Source organism: Sprattus sprattus (assembly GCF_963457725.1).
Source record: "Sprattus sprattus genome assembly, chromosome: 13".
Classification (NCBI taxonomy): domain Eukaryota; kingdom Metazoa; phylum Chordata; class Actinopteri; order Clupeiformes; family Clupeidae; genus Sprattus; species Sprattus sprattus.
In genome coordinates, this window is record NC_137911.1 from 9,454,087 (window position 1) to 9,474,313 (window position 20,227).

General features: G+C 42.0%; 1 protein-coding gene across 1 annotated transcript in view; it reads left to right on the forward strand.

Moving 5' to 3' along the window:
* Positions 1–20,227, forward strand: part of ltk (leukocyte receptor tyrosine kinase) — a 304,552-nt gene that overhangs the window by 24,739 nt on the left and 259,586 nt on the right. The window contains exons 3-12 of the mRNA XM_080850161.1: positions 2,085–2,234; positions 3,148–3,376; positions 6,154–6,290; positions 6,606–6,746; positions 12,927–13,076; positions 14,819–14,919; positions 15,688–15,842; positions 16,051–16,145; positions 17,646–17,747; positions 19,345–19,519. Of these exons, the coding sequence (XP_080706287.1) occupies positions 2,085–2,234; positions 3,148–3,376; positions 6,154–6,290; positions 6,606–6,746; positions 12,927–13,076; positions 14,819–14,919; positions 15,688–15,842; positions 16,051–16,145; positions 17,646–17,747; positions 19,345–19,519 (1,435 nt within the window). The remainder of the gene's footprint in view (positions 1–2,084; positions 2,235–3,147; positions 3,377–6,153; positions 6,291–6,605; positions 6,747–12,926; positions 13,077–14,818; positions 14,920–15,687; positions 15,843–16,050; positions 16,146–17,645; positions 17,748–19,344; positions 19,520–20,227) is intronic.

The window sequence follows — 20,227 nt, forward strand, 5'->3', positions numbered from 1 at the left end:
AGATAGTCTTTAAGAACACACCAGTGCCATTCTGGTTGACTTTGGCCTGTGCTGTGGATCAGCATATGTAGGATTCTGAGTGTGCTATGTCCAGTGTTTCCCCTACAATGATATTAGGGTGGCGGCCCGCCACCCCAACGGCCCCGCCCGCCACCCCTGGAAGCTCAAGTAAAAAAAAAAAAAATTTTTTTTTTTTTTTTTTTTTTTAATAAATATAGCGCCAGATCACAAAATAAGTCATGTAAGGTTACCTTTACCATAAAACATGTAAAATTATACTTATTTTTAAAGTAAAACTGCTTATCCTAACCCCTAATCCTGAAGTATAATTGTTGCATACTGTTACTGTAAGATGTTATATTGACTGCTGTCATTAAAAGAAACACATGAACATCATAATTCATTTAAGTGTTTGTGTCCGTGTCCGCGGCCGGGGCGCATCGCGCCGCGGCGCGCCGACCCCCTGCCGCCGACCCCCCCCCCCCCCCCCTAAGCTGCAAACCTAGGGGAAACACTGATGTCATATGGGTGCAGTACCTTGAGGTGCTGTGTATCCGGTCGTGTCAGTCAGGGTTACTGGATGTGGTGGTGTGTGTGCCGTGTTTTGGAGGGTGGGTGCAGTGTTCGCTTGTCTCAGGCCAAGGGGAAATATTTGTGTAAAAGCTGTGGGTTCACCACTGCACACCCTATTTATACTCTTTTGCCTTCAACCTCTCTCTCTTGGTTTCTCGTACACACGCAGACACATGGCACACACACAAACACAGTTATCCTTTTGTAGAGCTCTTTCTTATTCAGATATTCATGGTCTCTTTTCTATAGATGTCTCTCTCTCTCTCTCTCTCTCTCTCTCACACACACACACACACACACACACACACACACACACACACACACACACACACACACAAACACACACACAAACACACACACACACACACACACACACACACACACAAACACACACACACACACACACACACACACACACACACACACACACAAACACACACACACACACACACACACACACACACACACACACCCACATACACACACACACAGCACACAGGGATACCCATACATTGAAAAACACATTTATACACACACACACACTCACACACAACCTCCCTAGTAAATCCCTAACTCACATGTATACACAGGGTTGGGGAGTTACTAATTCCATGTAATAGGGTCACATAAACAAATAACCAAATAAATGTAATTCTAATTAGTAAGAATTACTGAGAAAAAAATATTTTATTCAAGTACAGTTCCTTATCAAAATGTTGGTGATTACAAAGGGCTTATGTCTGAATATATTATTTTCAGTAAAAAGCTTTAATTTAATAATTTAATGTAAAATATAACATTTATTCTGTTACTTTGGATATTTTTCCATTTAGACAGGCTCCATTCATTTGGCGCTCCAATTTTGATTGTAATTTTTGGTTGATTCTTGTTGTTTCTCTTGCACCGCCTCTCGCCTGCCAAACAAAAAAGTAATTAAAGTGTAATCAAATGTAATAGTTACATCACTTTTGAATTAATTAAAATAGGTACAATACTTTTTTTTTTAACTTCATTACTTTTTTTTAACTTCATTACTTTTTTTAACAGGGTAACTAGTAATCTACATTATGTAGATATATTTTGAACATCTACCAAATGCAGGCTGTGTACAACACCTGTTGTTTCCCTTCCCCTTCTGCCACAAAACCCTCCCCCATCCCCCCTTCCTATCTCCACCTGGCCGACCTCAAGCAGATGGGTCCCCCCTTATGTACTGTGGTTCTGCCTAAGGTTCCTTCCTGACTAACAGGGAGTTTTTTCTTGCCCCTGTTGCCATTGTGCTTGCACTAAGGGAGTTCAGGCTCTGGGCTATGTAAAGCGCCTTGAGACAATTGAATTGTTATGGCGCTATATAAATAAAATGTAATGTAATGTAATTGAATTGAATTGAATTGAATTAATCTGAATTGAATTTCAACAGTAATCTTCCTAACCATGTGCATAAACACACACATACACACACTCATAATCACCATTTTCTTACTGCCCTTATTGTCTACTGTTCCCTGCAGACACGTACTGTGATTTTGAGTCGCCTTGCTCCTGGTCCTTGTCCAATCACAGCAGTGGCAGTGACTGGCGTGTCACATCGCCTCAGCAACGTCGTCTGGGGCGGCGCGGTTTACAGCCCGTCACAGATCACTCCGTCGGGGCTGCTGATGGTAAGACTAACTCATAAATGGCATGTGCCACCCACCATCAGTGAGTTGTTATGGCGGTTGGTATCCTGTGTTTGCCAAGTTCTTGTTTGAGCATTTGAGGGAAATACTATTGAACTCAGCCTGCATTTTTAACTTAATCTGCTCAAAGTTTCCTTTAAAAGCCCTGAGTTTCTCATTCAATTTTGTGACGAATTATGCACAGATAAAGATTAAGTATGTTGTACCCGTCTAATAGGGAAAATTCCTCTATCAAACTGATATGGATTAGGGAAGTCCCTCAAACAGCTGCATCAAATGTTGTGGCCCGTTGAATAGCAGGTCTAAATAATTTACAGATTTGCTGATCATGTCATAATCCTAGCATGTGATAGATAGAAGTGAGATAGCTCAGTTGGTGCCCCAATGTTACTCCCCAGACATACAGCGTAGTCTTCGAACCATGCGACCACCAAGGTCTTTCAAAGTCAGATTTGTTTAAAGAAGCACCTAGCGGCGTTATGGGAGGACATCATTCGGAAACAAAGCCCTACATTTTCCCTTAACTTAGCAGCCTGCATTGGTGATGATAAACGTAGAGTATATATGTATGAGTGATAACCTGAAAACTATAGAACAGATAAACTAAGCCATCAAAACTACAGTTGAGTATTTGGTGAGATCTGGAAAAATAAGTATAAATTAAATTTAGAATGTAAGTCAGTGATCTGGTCTCCTACCTCATGGCTAAAACATAAGCATTATTTAAAAAGGAGAGGACATTTGTAATGCACATTTGTTATCAGGCACAGAAATACTGATGTGTTCAAAGGAATTGGAAATCATTTTTTTGAAAGGATGTTTTAGAATTCGCTTGCAGTGCATTGGGTACTGATTTTTCTTGCTTCGTCATGGTAAAGTTTTCATTGCCCTGCAGGTCACTTCCTGGTTTTGGCGTCCAGCTCGACAGCAGCTACTTCTGGGAGCTGTGAGTTCCGTACCACCAGCCCCGTGTTAATGGGCAGTGGCCCGCTGTGCCAGCTGCGTCTTGCCCGCTTCCACCCGCCCCCCTCCGGTGGCAACCTGTCGGTGTTAATTAAACGTGCAGACTCCTACACCATCCTAAAATCACTGGCTCTCAGCGGCACTGGACACGGGGGCACCAGGTCAGTATAGGGGTTTCTTAAACATTTAACATTGACGTTTCTTTCACTCATTCAGCTCTTGAGAAAGAGAAAAAGCATACTGCTAGCCCCAGGGTACTGAGAGGAATCCAGCCCACTCAGAGCAGTGCAGTTAAAAGAAACAGTCGGGTAGGTTAAGTGTAAATCATGTTAATATGGCCAGTGTTTCCTGTGCACAAGAAAGAAAAAAGTAATGGGATATTATTAGAGGTTTCTTAAAGATTCATAGGTGTCAGATTCAGAGATGTTTGCTATATAACTCAAAAGTATTCCTTTTTAAACAAATAAAGACAGACAGATTGTTAGTTAATGAGGTAATTCCATAGTAAGGTTTACTGCTTCAATGACTGCTCTCAGTTGTAATTTGAAATCAGTTAGTAAGAGGCTCAGTGAACCATCAGAGACACATTGCGGTGTAAAGCCAGTGTCATTGTCATGGTCAGATTCCTACATGTAAACCAAAATAACACCCCTCATTTTTGCTGTACTGTTGGATGATTAAATTGATGTATTGGAAGGAGTGGATTGACCTTTCGTACTGCAGGGCACGTCGTGGGGAATATTGATTTCCACATTCCCTTTACTTACCGGTATGGACTGCAGCACGGCAACAGTCTCTTCCTTAAAAGATGGATTGGGTCTCCGTGCCTTTTGTTAAAGGAGACAGCCTTGATATTGATTTCCCTGCTGGGCAGAGCTATTTTAGGATGTATAAAAGCATTTTGTTTCCAAAAGCAGCCCTTGAAATTAAGTTGAACTTAATTGTTTTGGTCATAACAGGAGAGGACTATGTAATACATGCAGAGAGAGTGAAAGCAGGGGGATAGAGAGAGAGAGAGAGATTTACTTTAGTTTAACTAAAAGAAAGACTAAATGACAAGTCATTATTAAATAATGAATTATAAATGAATAATTTAATAAGCAGAATTTTAACTTGATTACTGATTGAATACTTATTGAATTGAATTATTTAATTAAAATAAATTAAAAAAGTAAATAGAAATAGAAATTCCTGTTTTGGCCACACATTGCCTTGACAAAGTCTCCTTACTGGCACACATTTAACACAGGCAAGTAAAATAACCTAAGGCACAGGTTTAAAGCATACTAATAAGAACACACACAACACAGTATCAACCACAATGATCCCACATAGAGACTAGGCCTCTGTGTTTGTGTGCACATATGAAATAGTCATGAACCATTCCATAGACATGCACACACAAGCTTTTGGAAGAACAATCCACCTTGAAGAATTTTCATGCAAATATGATCATGTCTGCATTTCTAGATTTTATCTCTCTCCCCCAACATTGTTATCGACTCACACAGCAGTGCTCACTTTCAGGAGCTTCAGGCTGTGTCTTCTATAGCCATGAAAACAGCAACCCTTTGAAACCTATACTTCTTTTCGACACACTGAAAACACTAAACATGAAACTGTACACGTCCCATTTCAGACATGGTTTAATATTAATGCAAGATTCGAAAGTCTTTTAGTCTTGATATACTTGTCAGAAACGTGTCAGACTATAGGCCTAATGCATTTTGAACAGCTGAAAGGAAGGCTGGGTGTCAGGATTGGATGTATGGTGTGTTTCATAATTTAATCACCTGGAAAGGTGATGGTCTTCTACACTGGCTAAATATACCCCATACACAAGCTTGGGAATAGTAGACAGTCCTTTGTTTGCATAGAAAGCTATAAGTCAGCCAAATATTTTCGGTAAATCATAGAATCACTTGAAGGCAAAGTAAGATGATTGGAATTCAAACCTCATTGTAAGGCACCAGGCATATTTCAAACAGTTCAATCAGTTTGAAAAATGTAGATGTATATGTAGATATTAGGCTGTTCTGAGTTGAGCCACTACTTTACATCAACAAAGAATGTTGTTGTTGTTAGTCATAAGAAATGTTTGTCTCCCATAAATAGGCCAATAGGTTTATAGACACAACTGATATAGTATTTTAAGAAATGGGATATCAATATCATCCCTTTTTTTGTGACTCCATATTCCAACCATTTAACCACTCTAGTGTGTTTGTGTGTGGGGGGTGGTGGTGGTGGTGGTGGTGTTGGTGGTGGGGGGGGGGTCCCCCTTCTGATATCTCTTGAAAATAGCTGCTGAGTTATGCAAAGCTCTTTGTCAGACCAGTGATAAGGGAATTGAAGCATTAACAGATTTTTTTTTTTCTGAAGTCAGATGTTTTTCAGGCTCCTCGAAGCAGAGTTTGCTGTTGCTGTCAGGCAGATGCTAAGCTTTGGGGATCCATGGCAGGAAATTGATCTAAGACCCAGAGCTATGCAGAGGAACTCACAGAAATGGGAGGAGAGGGTAGAGAGTAGATGATGACGATTATGATCATATGTGTGCGCCAGCTGAAAAGGAAATGAACACATCTTTGTCAGGTCAACCTGACATCAAATGAGGAAAGAAATGTGAGGTGGCATTTCCTTGAGAAAACAACTCACTATTGAAATACCAGCATATCAAAAACAACCTCTCTGCAAGCACACAACTAACCATGTATGGTATTGGAAATGGCATTTGAACAGTGGTAAGCTGTAATTACTGATTGATGCTGAAATCTTAATTAGAGAAACCGGTTGACTGCATATGAAGTAATGTGATGAAAAGTGACAGAAATTACTTCATTTGACAGCAGCAAGACCCTTAGTCCTATGGAGCGAATGAATGTTAAAAAGAAAAAACACAGGGCACACACACAGAGCATGTTTTCCCCTGTCTCTCCAGGGCCTACTGGGAAGAGTTGGAGGCTGCGATCGGGCTGGTGGACGAGCCCTTCCAGGTGGCTCTGATCTACTCAGGGTGCCCACAGGATGAAGAGGCCCTGCTGGCCATAGACTCTTTGGAACTGGTGGGCTGTGAAGGTGGGTTTGGTGAAATTAATCACATAACACAATTGCAGTTCATTGCAGAATATTTCCAAGCCAGTGAGTTTGAACTGTAAAAAAAAAAAAAAAAGAAAAACCGTAGAAATATGAAACGCATTTCATGCTTCATTTACTGAAGTGAGTAGGTGTAAAAGTATGCACTCAGAATGACAGACACAAGAGTTGAAGAGTGTGTCTCTGATTCTCTCACAAAGTATCTACAGAAAGTTACAAAAACAAACTAGGTAGTTTTGTAAATAATATAGGTAGGGTATGCTCTTGCTCATCTGTATGTGTGGTGTGATATTTCAGACGACCATGACCTGGACAGGGACAGTGACTGCGACGAGTCTACAACCTTCCACTGTAACTTTGGGGGCTGTATAGACAAGAGCCGAGTGTGTGACTTCCATACAGACTGCCCTCTGGGGGAGGATGAGGGCCCTATATGCGGTGAGTTTAGACTTACAATCGCTCTATATTGTTTTTTATTGTTATACACTTTAAGAATTAAGCATTGCTATTCAATGTCTAGCGTCGGCCTTTTTAGCATTTAGCGATGCGCTTTAGCATTGCTCTTTAGCATTCAGCATTGCTCATTAGTGTTTAGCATCGATACTTAGCATTACGCTTTAGCATTGCACTTTAGCATTTAGCATCACAATCCTAGCACGGTGCCCTGTTATTGTATTGAATTTTATTTTATTTAGCGCCGTTTACAAGTGAACTTGTCTCAAAGTGCTTTACAGAGCCTAAACCCCCTAGAACAAGGACTAAGGTGAAGGTGGCAAGGAAAAAATAGCACTACACACAATATGTGTATAATATCAAAAGCAGTGTAGAAATTGGGCATGGTAGTTTAGTAGGAATAAGCAGAGGATTTTTGCAAGTGGATCAGGAGGAAAGACTGCAACAGTGTCCCACAGTGAAGAGTCTACAGTAGGAGGGAAATAAAGACAAAAAGTCAGTGGACAGAACTAGATTGCCTTATTTATGCATATATACAGTGGGGAAAATAAGTATTTGAACCCCTACCGATTTCGCAAGTTTGGCCACTTGCAAAGAAATGTGTGATCTAGAATTGTATTGATAGGTGTATTTTAACAGTGAGAAACAGAATATCAACAAAAAAAAATCAGAAAACTGCATTTTATAACATTTATGACTTTATTTGCATTTGATGCTAAAAAAATAGGTATTTGAACCCCCAAGCAAACAGCAAGAATTCTGGCTCACAATGACCAGTTATGTGCCCAAGAAGCACACAGATTAGTCCTCATTAGCTCTAACAAGGTACACCTCATCTCAACTGGTGACGTTTATAAAAGAAACTGGTCCAAAGAATCATACTTCACACCTTCAACCTCACCACCATGGGCAAGACCAAAGAGTTGTCCAAGGACGTCAGAGATAAGATTGTAGACCTGCACAAGGCTGGAATGGGCTACAAAACCATTGGCAAGCAGCTTGGTGAGAAGCAGACAACTATTGGTGCGATTATTCGTAATGGAAGCAACACCAAACAAATGTTAATCGCTCTAGGTCTGGGGCTCCATGCAAGATATCCCCTCGTGCGGTATCAGTGATCATTCGAAAGGTGCAGAATTACCCCAGAACTACACGGGGGGAGCTTGTGAATGATCTCAAGGCAGCTGGGACCACAGTCACCAAGAAAACCATTGGCAACACACCACACAGTAATTTTTTGAAGTACTGCAGCACTCGCAAGGTCCCCCTGCTCAAGGAAGCGCATGTACAGGGCCATCTGAAGTTTGCCATTGCACACTTGAATGATTCTAAGGAGGATTGGGAGACGGAATGTGGTCAGATGATACCAAAATCAAGCTCTTTGGCATCAACTCGACTTGCCGTGTTTGACAGGGGGGGGAATGCTGAATATGACCCCGAGAGTACATCATACCCACCATCAAGCATGGAGGTGGAAACATTATGCTTTGGGGCTGTTTCTCTGCCAAGGGTACAGGACGACTCCACCGCATCAAGGGGACTATGGATGGGGCCATGTAACGTGGAATATTGGGCTTGAACCTCATTCCCTCATTCCCTCCCATTGAAAACGCAACCTTAAACATTTGGAGAGGATCTGCAAAGAGGAGTGGACCAAAATCCCTCCTGAGATGTGTGTAAACCTGGTGACCATCTACAAGAAACGTCTGACGTCTGTGGGGTTATTCCACCAAGTACTTAGTCATTTTTGTCAGTCAGTTTTGCTAGGGGTTCAAATACTCATTTTTTGCATCAAATGCAAATAAAGTCATAAATGTTATAAAATGCATTTTCTGGATTTTTTTTGTTGTTATTCTGTTTCTCACTGTTAATATACACCTACCATTACAATTATAGATCACACATTTAGTTGCAAGTGGCCAAACTTGTGAAATACTCAAATACTTATTTTCCCCACTGTAATTATAGGTTATGGCGATGATGACCTATATATTGTCACAGCCATTCAGCATTTACAGGCATAGGTCCTACTATATAGGAGAACAAACACAGGTTAATCAACGGTTTATCAGTCATACTTCACACATATATCTCTGTGCCTAAGGGATGCACTGGATAATTATCTAAACATAAATCTCATGACTCTACGGCTTGCCACAGGCTATCAAGGGATAGAGGTGGGGGAGGCGGGGGTAACCCCCTTGGGAGCACGACCCCGGGTTAGGGGAAGGGAAGAAACTGAGATAGAAACTCTGGTCACCTTTGGCATCTAAAAACAATGACAAGTAATATCGCCACTTCATCTGTATCAACAACAAAGCATGATATGATACATAGAGAGAAGAGGAGGTAGACAGAGAGGTTGCCCGTTTAAAGTGTCTTACTGCACATTTATTGATATCGACTGGTACTGAAACATGCTGCTCGGTGTTGACAGAGCCGTGAGGGATACAGGAGGACTTGCAGTGCCTTGGTTGTGTGCTTTGCTTGGGGCTCTTAATCCTGCTGCTATAGCCTCCCTGCTCCATCCATCTTCTATTCATTACTGCTCCAAGCACACCTGATTGGAATCAGTCTAATTTGTACAATTGATTTTCAAATTCAGATGTGTTCAACAAACCAAGAGTTCAGTCAGTATGTAGAGCTGGAAAATATTGAGAAGGACAGAGAGAAAGCATGCAGAGCGAGATTGAGAGCCACAGCCCCTAACTGAAAGGTTGCCTGTCCTGTTTTTAAAAATGTATTTTTTACAAACATACGGATCAGTAAAGGCTTCATTGCATCCCTTGTACCTAATTGAAGGCATTGATTGGCCTTAGAGTGCTGTGACATGTTTTTCTCTTTCTGTGCCTTAATTACCAGATCCTGGAAATGTTGTTTGGAAAGCCTTTCCATTCTGTAGTTCTCTAGCACAAGGTTAACTTACAGCACCAAAAGCCTGGTGAATGGTTTTTAATGAGATGGACCTCAGGCAGGGAAAGTGAACAAAGAAAAAATGTCACTTACCCTATAAATTACACATTCTTAAATAGAAAAGAATATTTGTTCTACTTTAATTGTTGAGAGTGTGTTCATTGTTGTTATGTATTAATTAAATAATTGATCAATTGAATTACTAAAACAGACAATTTTGTGTGTCCTAACTGTCACTAACACATTAGCTCCTCTCTCATCCTCACTAACGTCCTGTCAATCCATCTCAGTAATGTAACACTAACACCCTAACTGAGTTCTGGGTACAGTATTAAAATTGAAATGAGCCCAAGAACAAGAATAATTTAATTATATTATACTTTTCTAATTATACTAATTTTAATATTTTAGTTAAATACAGGAAAATATGTTAAATTCCTTGTGCTATTGGATGGGGACTTCCCACAGCTGCCAGTCCTCTCACTATCACATGCAAGGACTCATAATCAGCAACTTAACTAATATAGCAACAGCCCTACCCTAGATCCTGCACAGCAGGATACCACAACAACACACAACTGGCTGGAGGCAGCTGCACAAGGCGCCGCATGTTTCACCTGGGATCCGTAAAGGCACTATTTCACAGCACAACAGGCGTTGTCTGTATCCCAGAAGTTCTAAACACAGCAACATGACTGCCTAACCATAAAACCTGAGCAGCATCAACAAAGCTGCCTTCTTGAGCATTTCACAACTGCATCTATTTTTAATTTTATGAATTTCTTTATTTGCATTGCTGTCACTGCAGTACGTGTATTGCACTGTCAACCTGTTCTGAGGACTAGATCTATATTTGGAAATTGTTCTCATTTTATGTTCTTTAATGGTTGACATCAGTTATTAATAATTATGTTTTTGTTTTGTGAGAACTAAAAGACAGACACCTTCTAGGGGTAGGCAGATGTTACTTCTGCGAGCGAGAAAATGCTTTTCAATGGTCAAGTATGGTCATCCTCAACAGTACCAAAGGGCAGATATTCAACCCATAGCAATAAGAGCACTCCCAATATGTTATCATTTGGAATAATGTTACTGTAGTTCAATAACTACAGACTGCTTTGGTTTGCTCCTGGTTCAGTCACCATCCCAGGTTCACAAATCTTTTTTCCACACGTTCCCCATTTCTCAATGCATTTCACGATATGTTTTCAGTGTAGTTTATGCACATGAGGGCATATTTCCCATGGTGTTTGGCAAAGGCAAACAACTTGTTTTTCTGTATCAGTGCAAAGAAGAGTAAGATCTTGTGATCCTGATGCGCAACAGAGAGTAGTTACAGTATTGAGAATGATGCTGGGTAGTTTCATTCATATATTTATACTATACTGTATTTTTCTTCTACTGTAAAATTGCTGCATTTGTGTCATCTGAGAGCAAGATGGTAGATAGTAGTTAGATGGTTGTTCCAGGTCTGTATCAGTGTCGTTTTGACAATGTGTGGGTAGTTTTGAGAAAATGATGACTTGTTTCAGAAAATGTGTCTTAGCTATCGAAAAAACTGTAACGAATGCAATCAGGAAGTGGAGAGCTGAGGATGAGGGTGTGAAAGGGCCTTCAGAGGTGTGAGTAGCAGGCGCTATGCCACCTACATTAGCTGCATTAAACTTTAAGACCGTGATAAATTCTTAATACCCCGCCCCCGGATTAGCCAGATAGAAAGTGCTTCCCTTGCACTGTCAGAACTTGCCGCTAAAAGCACAGTGTGAGAATTACAAGCAGAGAAATCTGCATGTCAGACTCAGTTTGTTATGGTAGGCCTTTTGCCTGCCGTCATTGGAGGCCAAGGATATTGAAGCTGATTCTGGTGTTTTGGGCGGTGCTCTTGTTTAGTTGGTGGGTTTTTAGTTGTATGAGGTGTTTATGATATGTGCTTTAAGTTCTCATAATTATAAATGTATGCCTACATGAGAAAGAATACAAGAATACATGCTAAAGTCAATGTTTAGTTAATTAATTCAAGACCATTCTGGGGCAGGATTGAAAGCCCCGGCTTTTCCTGCTGTATTAGAAAAGATACAGGCTTGGCTTGCCAGACCCCCCCCCTCCCCCCCCCCCCCCCCCCCATTAGTCGGAAAAGCATTTTTGCTCTCAATCAAATGCATTCATCAGCAGAATAAGAAATACTCAGCCCTGGAACAGAATGAGACCACTGTGCCCAGTTAGTAATGAAATGAGCGGTATGTGCGTGCGTGTGTGTGTGTGTTCTTGTGTGTGTGTGTGTTCTTGTGAGTGTGTGTGTGTGTGTGTGTGTGTGTTTGTGTGTGTGTGTGTGTGTGTGTGTGTGTGTGTGTGTGTGTGTGTGTGTGTGTGTGTGTGTGTGCTTGTGTGTGTGCTTGTGTGCGTGTGGGTGCATGTGTGTGTAAGTGTGTTGGAAGGGTAATTGAAAGCCCTGAGTTATGGGACCTTTGGGGCCGAGGGTTTGAAACGCCTTCTGAAGTGATTGCGTAGGCCACGAAAGCGCCGACACACACTCTGCGCGTTCCGGCGCGACCTGCTGAAAGTCACTATGTTGATGTGTGTATGTGTGTGTGAGTGTCTGTGTGTGAGTGTGCTGGAAAGCCTGCTGAAAATCACTGCCGCGTTCAAGCGCAGCCTGCTGAAAGTCACTATGTCGATGTGTGTGTGTGTGTGTGTGTGTGTGTGTGTGTGTGTGTGTGTGTGTGTGTGTGTGTGTGTGTGTGTGTGTGTGTGTGTGTGTGTGTGGTTGTGTGCGTGTGGGCGCATGTGTGTGTGAGTGTCTGTGTGTGAGTGTGCTGGAAAGCCTGCTGAAAATCACTGCCGCGTTCCATCGTGGCCTGCTGAAAATCACCGTGTTGATGTTGGAGTTGGACCATATCTGCTGCAACTTGCGCCACACTACCCGCCACTGACTGAAAGAGTGCTGGGTTGGACGTCAGCAAAAAACCTTTTCGTCATTCCTCCCCGTCCCTTGCTGAGCTGTCACTCGGCACACACACACACACACACACACAAACACACACACACATCAACACAGTGACTTTCAGCAGGCCGCACTGGAGCGCCGCAGAGTGTGTCTGCGCACATGTGTGAGTCTTCTGTTAGTTTGTTTTGAATGGCCACCAGTAATTGTCTTTGCTAAACAGCTGGAAATTATGACTGCACAGCATTGTGTTTTTCTTGGCCACGTACGTTTTTACCCCCCTGACACCTTGTTTCCCTCTTTCCCTCCAGACTCCTTGCCTGTAGGGGCTCACTGCTCATTTGAGCGGGGGCCCTGTGGATGGTCAGTGTCCGAGCTTCGGTCGTCCTGGGTGCTGACCAGTGGGGATGAACTGCGCAACAGCAGGGGCCTGTTGGGAACTACCCTGCAGCTCACACAAGGTCAGTAGGGAGCAGGAGCATAATGAATGGTTTCCTCATGGGTTTGTTATGTTGTGCTGATGTTGTGCCACAAACCTGCTTGTAAATTGTTGAATTATTTACATTAATGAATTAGCCCATTAGTTCAGCAAACTAACATTAGCAAGAGGAGAAATAGCTGTGTTATTTTGCAGTCATGACCTGAGTGTGTGCTGAATCAAAAATATGTTGTTTGTATTTTGGTGGTAAGGTGCAGCTTACTGTTCAAAATCAGTTTTGACCAGTTGACACACACAGCTGTTAACATGGTAACACAACCTTCTTCTACAACAGATGAAGTAGTTCTTGTTTGAGGTTTTAGAAGGCGAGTGAGAAAAACTAATTTAGTTCCCTGATCATCAAGGTGAAACCTGAGCAGGCTGTAGGGCCTCTGTAAACAGTTGTCAGAGAGAAGAGAGGAAAGAGAGAGCATGTCTTTTTCTTGAAAATTTTTAAATTTTCCTCTACATCTGGGGGAGTGAAACTGATTTAATTTAATTTGACCCATGCCAGACTTTGCTTTGCAACAGTTCACAACATTACGGTAGATCAAAGTTACAAAGTTAAGTAAAGTAGACAAATAAGTAAAACTCCAGTCAAAGGTTCTTATCTGGAACTACACAGACAAAATAATTCTCCTAAAGTAGATTTTATCCAGTGATCATTTTTCTCCTAGCGTTTATTTGTACTTGAACAGTATACTTTGTGTGAATTATTATAAGTTAGCCTTTTTCATTAGCAAGCGAGCCTGGCCATCACTCTCATCCTCGCTGGGAGGCGAAAAATGTCACAGAGAGCGTAGTAAATAGCCGCTAAATCAGATGAGATGGAGTAAAGAAGACAAGCATCTTAAAGAGAGCCACGCAGGGCTGCTTCAAACTATTCCGGAACGGTTTTAAAAAAACACACTGAATCATTTCAGAAATAAATATTCAGCCACGTCTGGTCTGACCCTCGTTTACTCCCTTACACATAGTTCGCAAAGCCGCCAGAGCAGGACAGAGAGATACAGGATAGCTGCTGTGTTTGTCCACCTTTAGTCAGGAAGGGGAGCAGGATCACGTAGGGATTTGAGACGGACGAGGTGTATGGAAAGTTAATCCTGTATACTGCTTTCCAAGTTTCTCAGATTACAAGACTTAAAAGCGATACATTGCTGTATTTTATCAACGCGCCCGGTAAGCTTTTTTGCAAAGGTACATTTATGGAAGATAGCGCTGATCTTTGCTTGGAAAGGATTGAAGGGATCACTGCTTAATAAAGAGATGTCCTTCAAGAAGTGGACACATCGAGATTTAGGAGCAGTCGAGGAATACCTTTCACACTATGTGGTCCAGTATGATGAAGTGTTGTCTGAAAGTGTGCTCCTTTGGTTTCCAAAGCATTTGGCAGTTCTACGTGTCATGTTTTATGGCTGGCTGGTTTTTGTTCAACCTCAAAAGCTTAACGGCTAAGCTGGCTTGATGAGTTCTTCGAGATGAGTTGAATGCCACACACCCTTTCATCACTAGATGAGGGGTAGAGCTGTCACCCCATGACCTCCCATATTCTCTACTCTGTTGTTGTTTTTCCCTCTTTTCTTCTCTTGTTTTATTTCTTTTACTTCCCCAGTTCCCATTTTTTTAAATTTCATCTTCTCTTTTATCCCTCATCATTAACCTGGTGTCCAATTCCTCACTCCACTGTTTCAATCGTCTTCCCGTCGACCTCCTCTTCTCTCCCAGGTCACTTCCTGTATTTGCGGGTGAGGAATAGCCGCGAGGCTGCTGAGGCAATGGTGCACAGCCCCACTCTCCCTCTCACCATGTCTGTAAAGGACTGTCAGGTAAGTGACCAGTAATGGCTGCCTGGTAATAAGGTGTTAAATGGCTGGTGAAGTGAATGTTCAAATAGCTCAAAACAAGCTAACAGCACAATGCGCAAGTCATTGCCCCACAGTGGTCGTTTCAGTTTTATGCCCAAAATAGGCTAATTCTCAGCCTTTGACTCGGTTTTTTAATTTTACTGAACACTTTTTGCAAAACATTGCACACATAGTTCATCTTCTAAGACACATTGATCAGACCTTGAACACTTGCGTGCCTCTTTTAGGCACTGCCATTCAAAATTCAAGATACATATGTCGGACTTTGCTTGATGCTCGTTGCTTTCCTCATTGCCCATCTATGAAATTAGGGCCCATGTGTTTAAATTGCCATCATGCTATCAAGTCAGCAGATTAGAGATTTTCAACAATGCAGTTTGCCTTTAGAATTGTCTGTGCCGATTGACACAAGCGTTGAGCGTTGTTACGCAATCGAAGAAGCTTTCACGTTGTATACAATAAAGAGTTGCACACAATTAAGGTCACATTATGGACTGCACTTGTAAACTTGCATCAGATCGACTGTGTATAGTATTTTTGTTGCTTTTCCTGAATAGTGTTAGATTAAAATCAGAGGTAAATCACTTAGGGTATATGGAAACATTTTGTTTTGTTACTCTCATGTGTTACATCTTGTTAGCCTGAAAATCTATATATATAAGATGTTACTGTGTTGTGTTATCCACTAATGATGTGTCACTGTTTTGTTTTGTTTTGTGTTATTTGCAGTTACGCTTCTCTGTGTATCTCTATGGAGAGTTCAATGGCACCGTCCTGATCTCAGTAGAGGCCAACGGCACCACTGTCTTCCTGTTTGATAGGGCAGGGCAGTGGAAGGACAACTGGCAAGAGGTCACACTGCCTATCTCTCACATCCTCAATGGGTATGGGCTTCTCACTTACAAAATTCAGCCAGAACATACAGTTTGCATTAACTTGAATGAAAACTCATAACGTATAAAGTGGCTTTGTTGCTATTGATGGGCTGTTGTCAACGGGCTGAAAAACGCAGGCAGTAAAATGATTTCCTGTAGATCCCAATAAGAAAACCATGTGTGCTTCAGCAAGAAATATATCTCTTGTTTGCTGAAGGTTCCACATAAAAGTGCGAGCGCAGTGGGGGCCCAGCTCATACGCTGACATCGCCTTGGATGACATCACCCTGGGAGCAGCATGTTTTAAATCAGGTATCTCCTATTGTTGTGATACGTTGTGTTTCACTACCATATGATCGCTAAATAAATGGCCACAAAATGTGAGACGAGAATGGTGTTTAGAGTGGAATCCCCAAACCAAAGCTCTTAAACTGGCCTCATATAAAGTCATGAATGATTACTTTATGACTTTAGCGTTGTGAGCGTAGGCTTTGTTTTTGGGCTATTTTTTCTATCCCATCATCAGTGCACCATATGCCAGTATGTAAGTTAACTGATTACTCTCTAGATTGCATGTAATATGAGATCAGCAGAAAAAATTATACTTGGAGTAGTTACTTACACATGTGCAGTCTATTTTCAACACTTTCTGTTAAAGTTTTTTGCAAGAATTATATAGTGTAGATCTAGAATTTACATTGACTGCCATTTTAAACGATCACTTGAGTTTATTAATACTTCATCAAATGGAACCTTCAGATAGCAACGTTCTAATCACCTGATCGATATGTGATCGTACTCCTCCATAAGAAGATAGACAGATAAGGCAGCAAAAAAAAGATGATCCTGTGTCATGACCTCCAAAAAAGTGATGGCTCGTTAAAGCAAGTGCAAGTGAGGGCTTGCTGGAGCAAGTGGGGTATGGCTCGAAGAGAAGGAAACATTCCGCTTTGGGGGAATGGATTCCCAACCGCTGTCTCCAGTTAGCAGCAGGAGATCTGTCTTGCGGAGTTGATGATGTAGGACTCGGCCGATTGTTTGTGAAAGATGCCGGCGCTGGTGGCGTTCCCCGCTGCCGCAATCCCAAAAAAAATCCTCGTAAATGCAGATGCCATGGACGTGGATTGTCAACCAGCTGTGCATGTGGCGAGGCCGTGACTCCGCGATGCTAACGTTCGCGCAATTAAGCACTGGTGTCGCCATTGTTCGTCAACACTCGTATAAGGACGCGCCCCTTGGCGAACATCCGCTGGAACCTGGCTCACCCGTAGAGACTGTCACCAGGGTTTCCTAATGAGTCGCAGGCCAGGAACATTGCGGGACAGCAGAATTTAGGCACCCCATTGGTAGTTTAATGTGTTAATCGACAAGGGTTGGCGTTGGGCTTTGGGGTCCTTATCGAGGGTGAACGTTAAATTCCTGAGAGGCCTTGTTAGGAAATGGCTTTTTGACTTTCTTTATCGCTCTGTCATGCTTTTGCGAGCTCCCGTCTATATCATTTTAACTCCTGTCACTCTCAGGCTCTGCTCTCTCCAAGGTTTGCTTGCCTCGTCCTTTCCCTGGGTTTGCATGTTTATGTCTTCCCATCAGTTTAGTTTGAGGCTTTCAGCCTGGAAATGCCCTCCTGATAGCTCTCTCCGGTCATTTGTCTCTCTAGCTTCTCAGCATGATCACGAAAATGTTTTATGATAGTAGAGTTCTAAAATATAGCAGCACCACAACTGTTTTTGATAATATTTATCTCTGTATCTCTCTCTCTCGCTCTCTCCCTCTATGTGTGTGGTGTGTGTGTGTCTATGTGTGTGTGTGAAGATCTCAGCTCCTTGCTCTTGCATGGCAGTGGGTTTCTGCATGGACTGGAGTCCATGAGTGATCTGGACTTCTTCAGCCCACTTCCTGAGCCTTCCTCATCAGGTAAAACCATCTCTCAACACGACGTCCTTCATCCTGGGGCATGAAAGATGAACTAAGTGCAATGGAGCCGAAACCAAATGAGGAATATGTGAAGGATTTACACAGTGGGAATCCCTATATATTTATGGTCTCTTGGCAATACTTGAACCATTTAGCTGCCAAGTCAAAGCTCTTTTCATTTTGGTGGGATTACTTGAAGATGTAACTCTGCATACAGACGCCACCCAAAAGTCAAATGTGTGATACTGTGTAAGCATATTTTAAAACATGCTATTCTTAAAAGAACCTCGGGTATGAATTGTACTTTTACAAACCACTCAAAATATGGGTTAATTGAGTTTAATGATTTACACTGTAACAGCAAATGTGTTTTAATACAGCACAGCAAAAGAGCTTTTAGCTTGACACGGGTCAAAGGACTAATTGGAGACAATGATGTCAACCTAAGACGAGGCCGAACTAATGGCTCATTAACGAGTGGGGTCAGCATTCTCAGGTCGCCGCCAGTCAGTCTCTGTTTTGGATTTCTCCTCTGTACTTCCTCAGCCTAGTCTGTGAAAAATGAGGGGGCTTTAGTGAAGTGATACTGTGGCCTCCTACAGCTGGAGGCAAAAAGAAAGGAATGGAGAAAAAGCAAGCAGTGTAGAATATGATTCCTGCTCCTGTTGTTAAAAAGCATTTGCACAAAGGATGGCAATGTATGTAATGTTAACCAGGCTCACCCATCTACAGCCAGAAATAACTCTTTCACTATGAGTTCTGTATCTGAAAATGCTTGTTTATGACTTTTGTTAATGACTTTTTAAACTTTGATTTCTGTTCTCGTAGCATTTGAATGGACGATAATACACTGAGATAGTTCTGTTGCCAAGCTTTTATCTGTGTGCATGCCCTTTAAAAATAATGCCTCGTGGATAAATCAACCTCCAATCCCATTTTTATCATATGATGGAAAGAAAAAGTAATGGTTGGGGAGTAGCACAGAAAGTAACAGTTGTACTTTACAACAATTCATTGATAGTTTTTCTGTGGTTTCCATAAAATGTGTGGGGGGTGTTGACAGCAGCCAAAGATGGCATCAAATATGCTTTTCTTATTAGTAGAATTCCCACTGATTCTGAATCAAAAAATGTATCTAGATAGAGAAAAACTTTAGTAGATGGATTGCAAATCTGTGGAGATGTCTTATATACCCTTTCTGGTAATTCTAGATATGAGGGGTGCTCTTTATTAATCTTAATTATAGTTCATAATTCAGAGCATTACAGAAAATTAAACTTCAACTGCAATTACAAACTGAAGGTTCTCTCTTTAGTGCCCCAAATGTCATCAGCTCTATTTGTCAATGTTATCATCTCTAAGCACTCCCTGGTGGTTGTGTTCTCAGAAGTGTCTCTCATGTCCTGGTGGTTGTGTTCTCAGAAGTGTCTCTCATGTCCTGGTGGTTGTGTTCTCAGAAGTGTCTCTCATGTCCTGGTGGTTGTGTTCTCAGAAGTGTCTCTCATGTCCTGGTGGTTGTGTTCTCAGAAGTGTCTCTCATGTCCTGGTGGTTGTGTTCTCAGAAGTGTCTCTCATGTCCTGGTGGTTGTGTTCTCAGAAGTGTCTCTCATGTCCTGGTGGTTCACCTCCTGTGGAGCCAGCGGGCCCCGGGGCCCAACCCAAGCCCAGTGTGACAACGCCTACCGCAACACCAATGTCAGCGTGGGGGTCATCAAGGAGGGCCCTCTCAAGGGTGTGCAGAAATGGAGAGTTCCCGCCACCGACAGATACAAGTGGGTACCTTCCCATACAAGTGGGTACTAACAGATACGAGTGGGTAGCATCACATTCAAGTGGGGTAGCATCTGATAGAAGTGGGTGCCACTGTAACCTGCTCTTGAGAGTGTGCACTTGCCTACTCACCCTCTCACTCTCCAACACAAGGACGTTCCCCTTCTAATAGATCACACCTGAGTTTGCTTGGCAGAGCTCATACAGACTGTTTTGTGTCTTTGTGTGGCTTTTTTGTGCACTTATTGTGTTTCACACATACAACAGGAACTGAATGAAGCAGTTCCAAAACCTTACCTGTTCTCAAAGTGTACCCTGAATGAACCACAGGCAGACTCATGGGATATGTGATTGTCGCAGTATCATTTTAACAGTGCTGTAACCTCTGTGAGCAACGTTGGTATTTTCCTCTCCATTCAAAATGGACCCACTCTGTGAGTAACAACATGTGAATCAACTGTGAGTTGGCCAGAGACACTAGTAGGTCTCAATAGAAACAGGTTTGTGCTGTCTCTGTTTAGTAATGCAAAATGTCTTGCGTCATCATTAGCTGTACATGGAATGGACAAGATGGTAAACATCCCTCTCTGTAGATAGCAGGAAAGTGTTGCGTGTTTCTGTATGTGTGTATTTACAAGAGAGCAATTATGTCTGTCAGTGATTCACTTTTAAACTGATTCATTACCATTTCCAAGGTTGTCATGGGATCT